Genomic DNA, 11,280 nt, shown 5'->3' on the forward strand with positions numbered 1-11,280 from the left:
ACCAATAGTCAGATTTGGTCTTCTATGCAGTATTTCAAAACAGAAATCCATGGCATAGGGTAACCTGACAACAAATTAGAGTAAACTGCTTCTTGTTAAACAAATGTTTCTTCCTCCTCACTGCTTATATTAGTAAGAGGTGGCTTTTTCTTCTCCAAAGCAATTTAATTTTCTCCCTTACTATGAGTAAACTGCTTATAAAATATTTTGAGAAAAAATAAAATCTTATCTCAGGATTTTTAATCTTAAAACAAGAAAATTCTGTTTTCAACTAGGAAAACTCTGATTTTCCCACTGCAAAAATACAGATATAAGCAAAACACATTACAGATGGAAATGCCAAAGAACAGCAAAAGGAACTATTACACTAAATGACATTGATTTCTTAATCTGCATTTATTTATTATTCTGCTTCACAGAAGAGAATATTACGGAGGATTCTGTAAGTTGTTAAAACTTGGCCATCCCTGCTGATTGATATAGTACTGCACCTCGAATGAGTTGTTTGGGGTGAAAGTGTTCTTATCTGAAACTTGCTGGGGATGTATCTGCTCTCAAGGGATGAGGAAGATAACTGTGTTTACAAAAGTGGGTTACAAGAATATGCATTACAAAGACGCTTGCATATGGATACAGCCACACACTATCACAGTACCAGTAAGTCCAAGATTTTAATGTCATTTATAAAAAAATAGAGTTATTTACATTTGCAACTTATTTGATGGCATCCTCTTTTATTACAACGTTTGAATCTGTAAGGAAATGACACACTAACTCATTTGATAGTAAACTTCTCAATGATAAGCATAACAGTACAGTAAAAATATTTAAAACACTGCGAATTCTTGTTATTTTGCAGCATCATACAAACACATTCTTTACAACACATGGACCCTGGCCTTCCAGTAAGCAGAATTCTCTTCCAGATTAAGGCACATTTCTAAGGATAGTCCCACATTCTTATTTGTGGCACTTCAAGACATAACCAAAGGAATTACTTTCATTCCAATGGGTCATAGCAGAATGTGTCCACTTACACATTTTTAAGAAAACTGATCACAGGGACCAAAAGTAAAAAAGTATGACGAATTGCATAGTTGCAGTAAACCAGACCCATGAATACAAAAGCCATCAAAATATATTATAAATCTATCTGACTTTCAAAACTACTTTAAAATACTGTTTTGCTTTACAATACAAATAACACTTTGGGGTTAGTTTGCAGAATTGTATTTTGGTCCATGCTGTTAATTCTATATCATTATATTCCTCTTCCATTAGTTTAAAAGCCTCAGAACAGCAGGTCCTCAGGCAGTGGTAAGAATGATGAAGCCAAGTCTTAGACTTCAGCTGCTGCAGTCAGTTCATAAAACCTCTAATTTCAACCACCTCCATTCTTTACTGCTTTAAATAATCTGCCCTCAGAACACTAAGGGGAAAGAATGATGAGGGATGCAGATTTAACACTGTTAGAGATGGGGTTTTGCCCCATCTTCTAGTCCTGAGCTGATAAATCACAGCTCTTAAAAATATCCAACCCATTTAAAAAAAAAAAAAAAAAAAAAAAAAAGATCAACAACAAAAAATCCTCAATTTAGTCTGACTATGCAGTAGTTCCACATAATCTGCTGGCAGTAGAAACTTCTTTGGTGTCAGAGTCAGGTCTTCCTGAAACCACAAACGGCCAAGTCTGTAAGCAAAAGAAAAAGGTATTTCATATTAAAAGAAAGTTTATCCTCGTATGAAACTGGAGCTTTATTACCGATAGAAGTCTAACTCTGATTCAGTTGCAAACACGTCATCATGTTTTAGTCCCTGTGGGAAGCACAGAGAGCTGAGTTCCTCTAACAAATATTTTCATTACGTTTTTCATTATAATTAAATGCTCCACAGAAGGTCTGCAATAGTCAGCAACAGCGCTCACATCCAAATTGCAACGTTTCTCTAGCTTTGAAACTCTTTAAGTAATTTATAAATAAAAAGAATATTAACTATTCCAAAACAACCACACTGCTATATATAAGAAAACGTTTTACCCATCGGGCGTTTAATTTTGCACCGATGAACTCATGACGCTTTGCTTGTGCTGCAGGCCAGCCCGCTGACCGAGTTACTCCTTTTTCGGACACTAAGCTTGCCTAATGCCCGAGGAATGTAATCTTTAGGGTCCCTATTCCGACTCCCCAGGACTGACACACCCGCCATCACCGAAGGCCAAGCGCGGCCCCGGAGTCGCCCACGGTGCGAGGGGATTTGCCCCTCCGCTCCTTCCAGGGCGAGCACGGCCTGAGCGCTGCCACCCTGCCCGGGGCACCGGCCCCGCGGGCTGCCCCGGGCGGTGACCGGGGATTCCCCGCGGGTGCCCCTCGCCGCATCCCGCCCGCCCCCCGCGCCGTACCAGGTTGACGGGATGGACGTAGCCGTTCTCGTAGCGGTCCTCCTGCAGCAGCTGCCGGAGGTGGGCGATGTAGCTGGACGCCAGGCGCAGCGTGTCCAGCTTGGAGAGCTTGGTGTCGGGCGGCACCCAGGGCAGGCTCGTCTTCAGCCGGGAGAACGCCTTGCTCAGCACCCGCATCCGCGCCCGCTCCCGCGCGTTGGCCGCGTTGCGCTGGGACTGCTTCCCCTCGGGCGGCGGCCCCCGCGGCCCCGACGCCGCCTTCTTGCCCCCGGGGCCGCCGCCCCGCGCCCGTTTCCTCTTGCAGCCGCTGCCCGCCGGCCCCGCCGCGCAGCTGCCCTCGCCGTCCTCTTCCTCCTCTTCTTCCTCCTCTTCCTCCTCCTCCGCCGCCGAGGAGTTGTCCCCCGAGGGGTAGAGCTCGCCGCGGGGCTGGCGCTTGGCCGGCGGCGGCGGGTAGTCCAGCTGCAGCGCCCGCAGGTCCATCTCGGGCAGCTCCTCCGCCTCGCTCGCGGAGCCCGTGGACATGGCCCCGGGCGGGCGGCGGGGAGGCGGGCAGCGCGGCAGGCAGGCGGGGGCGGACGGCCGAGCCGAGTCGGCCCAGAGCGGGGCGGCCCCGCCGCGGAGAGTCCGTGCCGGGGCGGGGGCGCGGGGGGGCGCGGAGGGGGGATGCGCCCCTTGACAGCGCTATATATCGGGTGTCCCCGGAGCGAACCATCTGCCAGGCGGAGGGGAGGAGAGGGGCGCGGGGCGGGGGTCGGGCCCTGCGGAGCCCCGCGCCGGGGGCGGTGCCTCTGCCGCTGGCCCGCGGTTCGCGGCGGGGCTGGTGCGGCGGAGCGCAGAGCCAGACCCTGACCCTGACCCTGTGTGGGGGCACACACGCGCGGGTGGGGGTACACGCGGGATGTCTCCGTGTATGTGTGTGCTCTTGGGTATCACGCCTTTTCCCATTGGGCAGACCTTTCTTCTCTCCTCGGAGAACGTAAAATATCCAGGGCTGGTCCCGCCAGTGTTTGCGCAGGGAGGAGCGCACCGCTCCCTGTGTCTAAGGGCTAAGCGCGACTCGGGACTCTGTTCCCAGCCCACCAACACTCGGTCTTTCTCTTGCCCTTCCTTCGAGGGCATGGTATTTTCCCGATGTATGGACCCCGGTGCAGCCGAGTGGTGCGGCAGGACGTGGCCCCAGCGCGCTTGGCTCTTCCCCTGCCTGCCCCGCTTCGGGAAGCGGCTGTGCGGTCCCGGTGTCCCCGCCGGGGCGGGCGGAGGCAGCAGGAGGCACGGCACCGGGGGCTGGGTGTGCGGTGTGAGGGGAGCAGTGCATAAAGTCTCTGGGAACGTGCGTACTGTGGTTTGATAATGTCCTTAGTTTCGGGTGAAGCTCAAGACAGTAACTTGTCCGAGGGTTTCTCCCTCCTCAGAGCAATTAATTAAAACCCATTAAATGGACTGTGTACACCTCTCTGTCACAGAGCAAAATAAACGAGACAGCTTTTCGAGCTGCTCGCAGATTTTTTAAACAAATTTTGTAGTTCAATTTTTATTATAGAGTCCACGGGTGAATGGAGGACCCCGCATTCAATGGAAATGCTGACATACAAGTTCAACAGAGGTATAAATAAAATTTAAAAAAAAATCAGCCATCAACTTGTATCCCTCCCACCTGCCCAAAACCCTCCCTTTTTCACATTATGAACTAGCATTTGGTTCCTTACTGGCTTTCACAACTTGGATATGATTAACCAGAATAAAAATGCAGTTCTCAGAAAGAAACCTAATGACTACAGCAGGTGGAAAGATCTTGCCCCGCAATTTCTGTTCACGGTTTTTCTCTTCCATTTCTCTCCCGACCGAGCGGAACCTTCCCGGCTGCTGCCACGCAACTTTCCCGGCACCGCCGGCCACCTTTGGACCCAGAGATTTGCTCCCCTCCCCGCCAGCTATTGCGGGCTCGCTGAGGCCACTTAACGCTGTGCAAACCCCGACTTCACCCGCTGGGGCTAGAACCACATCACAGCCGGTTTTAATGGCAGCCTTTCCAAGTGAAACTTGACATTTCTTGAACCACCTATATAGGCAGCTGATCTTGCAACTGGATCTCTTGAACTTGGTTTGACACTAACATTGATGCTCAGGCTGGGTCCCACACGCTGCACGGTGAAAGGGCAGCACGCTGGACTTGGGGGTTGCTCTTCCTCCTCAGTTAGACTGCATTATCCGTATATATATATGTATATAAGTACATATAGATACAGCAGAGGAAGAGATATAGGTTTACTTTATCCCCCCATCTGGGTTGTTTATACAGGTGCGGGCTGAACGCTTTCCCTGCTAGAGATTAATGGAAGAAAGTACTGAATTTCTTTAAGCAGAGAAGAAAATGGTACCCAGTCTTAAAAGCCACAGTACCAAACCTCACCTTTCCTGCCTACCTCTGCTTCGGCGGGTTAAAGGCAACCCATAATGGACACCTTGACTCATTTAATGAAAGGACTGGGGGCAGGAAGAGGAGCCAAATTTTCAGATTGTCTTTGCCTACTTCTTGGTTAGTAAAGGAAATGGGAAATGCAGTGGAGTAAATCTGAAGTCAGGGCTTACTTCGGATTTACACCCAGTGTAACCGAGCAGACCTGACTCCTCTCACATCTATCAAACCGCTAATTTCTGCGACCCTGACGAGGATATCATTTTCAGGATAAAGTCTTTGATGGGGCCGGGGCATTACATCATGGTTCCATTTGTCAAGACTTTGATCCCTTATGATCTCTGTGAGCTGAGTAGGGAAAGCCCCTGGTCTATCAAGGCAGCATTTGATGCTTTACCGTTATCAGGTGCAGTCCCTTTTCCCTTTCTCCGTTAAAAGGTAAAAGCACGAACTGTGCCCGAAATCCGAGGTCGGCGTCCTTCCCTGTTTCACGGTCTGCACATTGGGCGAGGTGCAGGGGCAGCCTGGGCTTGCAAAGTCCGGTGTGTGTGTGTGTGTAAAGGGATTGGAACAGCAGCTAGAACAGCTCCTGCATGGGAAGAAGCTGCAGAGACTGCCTTTCCCAAGGAGCTTTGTCTCTGCCACCGTTGTTGGCCCTGAGGACACAAAAATCAGTTTTTCTCCGCCAAGGGGGGATCCCTGAATTGGGTAGGATCACTGGGACGGAGTGGGATTTTTCCTTCCACTCTTCCACCAGGTATTTAGGTAAATAAATACAACCAAGCAAAGAGGAGTCTACGAAAACCAGATCTCTTCCTGACTTTTTGCGACAAGTGAGGGTGTTTCGTGTCGCAGCCAAGGACCAGCGAGGACGGAGAACATCCCCGGACAGGCCGGGAGGCGCCTGTGCCCGGGAGCCGCCGCCCCCGCGACAAAAGCGCGGCCCTAACAACCCGGCGGGTGCCTGGGATGAGGCATAGGGGGTATAACCCTCTCATTTCCTTCCTTAAGTTTCAGAATAAATTACAGCGAAAAACAAAAGAGAAAAAATGACCGGAGACCAAGTCTGTAAAACGCGGGTCATCTCCGAGAATAGGAGGGCGAACTGCTAAAAGCCCCGTGGTTTTCCCCCTCTGGGATGTTGGCAGCGACAAAGCAGGGTGGAGGAGGGAGATGATGTGTTCTCGATAAAGTGTTTTGGCATTTGTCCTTTCCTCGAACTCAGCAGAGTTGCCGAGTTCGCCCCATCTGAAGTGCGCTATTACTTTCTCAGAAAAACCTAAATGTGATGAGGGTTTTCTTATTCATTTTTCCCGCGGTGATGAGAAAGGCGGGATGCCTTGACAAAGCATCTGACAAATATGTTCGTCTTCATCTCTTCACAAGCGTTTACAGCACACATCCAGGCTGTGTGAAGGGCGTGCAAGACTTCTGCCACGAAGTGATGGATGATGGAGATGGCTAGTCTAGTAGGAAAAGCAGGTGGATGAATTATAACCCTTGCTTAATGCCACTTAGAGCAAAGACGACTCTGCTTAGCCCAGATTCCCCGGTAAAGGCACCGAATGAAGGAAGGGAAAAATGTGTGATTGTCTCTCATTCCCTTAACAATCTTGCCTCCACTTAAAACGCCTGTACCTGAATGGTCTTTGCTACAGCCAGTGCCCCGGGTACCCTGTCCTTAGCCAGAGGTCTAGCAGGGCTCGAGGCACCATTAAAGTATTCCCTTGGTTTTTTTGTCGTTTTACTAAGATGACAGCGCCGTGGTGCCCCATGTCCTGGAACCCTGGCAGCCGCCTCTCTGGGGATACTCCGTGTGAGCTAGCCCAGGGGATCCTGAAATCATCAGGGGAGAAGGCAGAAACCGAGGAATTACTAGAAATGAGTGTGTGTGTCTTAGGAACAGGATGGACTTTCCTTAAAGTGGCTTTCCATCATATAACAAAATCAAATACTACTCTATGGGTCAAGCCATGTCAAATAAAGCAAACAGGAGATGATAAATGAACCCCTGGAAGGAAAACAAAAAAAAAAGTATTTACTAGAAATTATTTTGCCTAGCGAGAGCAAACCTTGCCATCAAGGGACATGCTCGATGATTCACCTGGTGACGGGACTACAAACCGAGGTTAAACTCCTCCTCTCCGCCCCTCTCCTCGCTCCCTGCGAGCTGGGGCTGTCCCGTTTCTCTTCCCAAGAGCCGGCGGGGCGGTCTCCAGGTGCAGGGGTGGGCAGTGCTCTCCCTTCCCATCGGGGGCTTCTCTGCCCGGCGGAAAAAACCCTCGGCTCCAGCAGGAAAACCCGGCCGGAGGGGGTTGCAGGACTGAAGTGAGTCACTGGTGTCCTGCGTCGACGGCTGCGGGGCTGGTTTTACCGCCTGGGCTGTGGCGAGGGTTCGTGCTTCTCGCTCAGCATAAGCGGGGACATGCTTTTAAATTTAAAACCAAAAAGACAGAGAAACAACTCTTCCACCGTCAAAACCCCCAACTCAACGAACCAACCAAAACCCCACTAAACAAACAAACAAACAAACAAACACCCCCACATGTTTGTCCTTCGAGCCATTAATTGACCCGAAGGAGATCCCGCCCCGCAGCACGAGATGAGCACATCGTCCCCTAGGAAAGAAACCGCTGCCTGTTAGTTGCTTCTTCTCCCCGGAATTTCTAGGGCAAAAACCCTAACGAGACATTAGGGAGTGTGATCGCTGCTTTGCCCGGATTTTGGCCAGCAGTGAATTTTGCTCAGGTACCCCCAACTTTCAGCAGGATTTCCCCTGTGGAATAGCCAGGCAAACTTTCTAAATACCTCCTGGCGCCAGAAGAAAGTTCTCATGTAATAGATACCCATTGGTGTGAGAACACGGATTCTGTTCACTTTGTCAATCAGTCGGGGGGAGGAAGAGGATTGAAGAGGGGGAGGCGGGAGGTTCCTTTAATTAAAAAAAAAAAAAAAAAAAAAAAAAAAGACAGAGAGAGAAAAGTAATTTTTCATTAATCCTATTTTTTTAATGGTGCCAGGAGATATGCAATTGGTCTAAAAGGATCAGAATTAACCATGCTGTTTCAAGTCGGGTTTATTTCTTCTCTTGGAGCAAATTAGCTGGAATAACAAGCAAACATCAGGCAAGAGGAAACACTGTGTTAGTCTCCTCCTTGTGTTTCACTCAGAGAGGGAAGCCCACCAGAGCAAGACGGAAGAGATGGGGAGAGATAACACCAGCACAGCACTTCATTATACTTGAACGCTCCAGCACGCTCGCTGTTGGCAGGGCTGCAGCAGAGCAGAGGAGGAGTGCGGCTGCCCTCGGAGCCGCTGGTGAAGGCAGTGGGGGCTCTCAGCCGGGGGCACACAGCCGGTGAGACCACTTTGGGGGCAGCCGGAGGAAAAACACTGCCCACAATTATCCAGAGTCAAAGAGAACTCCGTCACTCTGGCATCACGTCATTAACAGTAGAAGGGCACACAAGGCATGCAGACTGAAGTCACAGCAGTTCAGTTGTTGGTGAAGTTATTCCTTATTTTCTCTAGGGAAAAAATTTGCTATGGAAGGCAGCCTTCTGAACACCAGCAGGACAGCTGCCACACCTTACCTCACCAGCACTCAGGCTCCAAGTGCTGGCCATATTGGGGTGGGTGCTTTTCCTCTTGTAAGAGACAGCATCACTTTGTTCTTTGTTCCCCCTCACAGAATACTGGATATCTGAGTATAATATTCAATTTTCCAGCTGTTTAAATCGTGGACCTATAATGCACCTAGATTTTAAATGGATAAAATTGCAAGTGACCACATTGATCGCTACTGGGTTAATTCTGGATCTGAGATATGTGACATAACATGGTTCTGACAATGATTTTTAGATTCTACAGACATGGCTCTTCTAAGATGCAATCTTGATCCTGATCTTACTGCTGTGCATTCTGCTTCTGTGGGCACTTGTCACATAGACCCTATATAAAAGAAGGGCTGCACTATTAGGCTGCTACTGGCAGAAAATGAAAGAGTAAGGTGAAGGATGAGTGACTCCAGGTCTGTGAGGAACTGGTGGGGCATGGATACAGCAGATATGTTTATTGCTGTACTTGGGGGAATGATCACCAGGTTGAGTGGGTTCATCAGATTCCAGGCTTGTAGTAGATTGTGGATAAACCTCTCCCCTCAAACAGATGCCTATAATCAGTTATTCAAACACTGAACACTCCTGTCAGTGAAAAGAGTGCTTTTTAAAAAACTGTGACATCATTTTGTGGTAAAAAAAATCAGGCTCTTGCATTCCAGACTAGCAGAAAAAAACAACCAGACCAACTAACAGACCTTTGAAGGTGTAACCATTATATTCAGAGGTGTTATTCGTCATATCGTGGAAAGACAACTGAAGTGCTCAACTTGCTTATCTAAAAGAGCATTTCCGGAGGCAATAGGAAGGATACAGGTATGGTTTCTTGTATAACTTCAAAAATAAAAGCTTCAAAGCAGTATCCTGTGAAGGACTCATCCTGAATAGAAACAGGACTTACAAAACAAATTCTGCAGAGATTTATGTAGTCTCAAAAGATTATTATTTGTGTTTGGAAACCTCTGTGTATTATTAAATTTATATAATAGCAGAATGGGAAGGGGCTGGATGGATAATTTATTAATCTATTAATTTTATAATTTATTAATTTGGGAAAATATATCTGTTGTACCATACTGTGGAGCAAAGCCTACATCCTTGGCATAAGGAGAAATGTTGGAAGTCAGGTCCAAAGACACCTCATGATGCCTTTAGTGAAACAACAGATTGTTTTTATCAAAAACATCTGAAAGGTTTAACAAGTTAAGGTTCATCTGGTGCCAAACTAAGATGTAGGTGAAGATAGATGATGGCTGCAATTCCCTGCAATTAGAAATAGTCACTTGTGGTAGTGATGGATGATTTCCAGGGAATAAGTGCAGAAGTATTCAAAGGGATGTTTCACTTCAAGTATATGTAAATAACTTACTTTTTAGTTTTATCCTACATTAAAAGAAAAAATATAGTTTCCATCTGTCTGGAGCAAATCCAACTACAGTGAGCAGAATAAGGTCGTGACCAACATACATAAGACCAATACTTTACATGATTTTACGTAAATCACTGTGGTTTAAGGGTGATAGAAAGATTGAAGGGGGCATGTTCTGCCATTCTTTACCTCCAAATTATCACTTATCCAAGATACATAGCTAGTGTCTTTGTACTTAGCTATGTGTAGCATTTGAGATGTAGATAAATTAACATAAACCTTGTTTAGGGTGCAGTTAATCTTAATTGATTTCAGCCACCTCAAAGTTTGGCATCACAACTCAGTTAGAAGTGAGTGGCAAGAGTTACAGTTTGTAGGTCAAAATGTCACCTGTTACATTTGTTACATGAAATATCAAAATGTGGGAGGCATTCTTAAGGCAGCCTAATGAAATACTGCACTGGCATCTATTTCTTTCTCTGTGCTCGTTAGATGAGCAAGATGTCAGTGCTTGGGCAGTGCCAGGCAGAAACAGAGATCATGCCTGAAGTGGAAGGAAATATGATTAGAAAGACCTTTCTTGGGAGAACTTTGCCTTTCAGCAGAGGTGAAGCTTAGCTTGGGTTGTGACGTGTCTCTCCTTGTGTTGTGTCTCTATAATGTTATCATGATCAGCAAAACTGGAGTAGAGCAGGCTATGTAATAAATAAACCCCATTCTTGCTGTGCTGAATAATTTTATCTGACCAAGATGGTGTTGTTCACTCTTTCCAAGCAGCTATGATGCTCATTTTCATACATGATACCCTTTTAAATGTAAATTCAGGAAGAATAAAGTATTTGGAAGAGGATAACATATTCCACCCTCTGTCTTGCCTTTTAAGCACATCAAAAATTAAGATTATTTTAAATTAAGAAGACAATTAATTAGGACAAAAATTATATTGAGACATAGGGTCGATTCAATCCAGTCCTGTCTAAGTTGCTAAAAGCAAATGCCTAGAAAAGTGTATTCAAAGAGCAAGCACAGGGTGATAGTCCTCTCCACAGCCAATAATTTGAGTTTCAATAATTTTCCAAGCAAAAAGTTTAGTTTTTATATGCAATGGACCCTGATAGATTTTTCTTCCATGAGCTGACTTTGGAATCTATGTCCACTTTTACTGTCCCAGCATTCTGCAGCAAAGCCTAATTAAATACATGGGGTGACAAATTTCATTAACTTAAGAGCAGAGTAAGAGTGGATTAAGAAGCTCATAGGAGACTCAGACTACTGCAGAATACATTTAACCATATGTGCAGACTGTGCTGTCTGCATTGAGTGTACATAGTAAATCCTGTGTGCCCTATTTTCTATGATTATTGGGTTGGGATTGGGGCAGTGGAGTGGTCACATTCAGCTCTGGACAGAGTACAAACTGACAGATGGTTGTTGAGTCCTCATCTGAGCTGTGATCTGGGACAGAAGTCATAGGATCATT

General features: G+C 46.9%; 1 protein-coding gene across 1 annotated transcript; it reads right to left on the bottom strand.

The window, feature by feature from the left end:
- Positions 1–652: 652 nt before the first annotated feature.
- Positions 653–2,920, bottom strand: MSC (musculin). Its single transcript, XM_014883501.2, has 2 exons — positions 2,399–2,920; positions 653–1,690 (listed from the first exon to the last, which is right to left on the bottom strand). Exons 1-2 carry the CDS (start codon positions 2,918–2,920, stop codon positions 1,604–1,606), a joined length of 609 nt encoding a protein of 202 aa, XP_014738987.1. The 3' UTR covers positions 653–1,603.
- Positions 2,921–11,280: the final 8,360 nt, after the last annotated feature.

Source organism: Sturnus vulgaris, chromosome 1 (assembly GCF_052056855.1).
Source record: "Sturnus vulgaris isolate bStuVul1 chromosome 1, bStuVul1.hap1, whole genome shotgun sequence".
Classification (NCBI taxonomy): domain Eukaryota; kingdom Metazoa; phylum Chordata; class Aves; order Passeriformes; family Sturnidae; genus Sturnus; species Sturnus vulgaris.

Excerpts from the sequence above, each read along its gene's own strand:
- MSC (XM_014883501.2), bottom strand. The coding sequence starts at position 2,920 with ATGTCCACGGGCTCCGCGAGCGAGGCGGAGGAGCTGCCCGAGATGGAC. Across the intron at positions 1,691-2,398 it reads ACGTCCATCCCGTCAACCTG|ACTTGGCCGTTTGTGGTTTC; the intron begins GTACGGCGCGGG and ends TTTTGCTTACAG.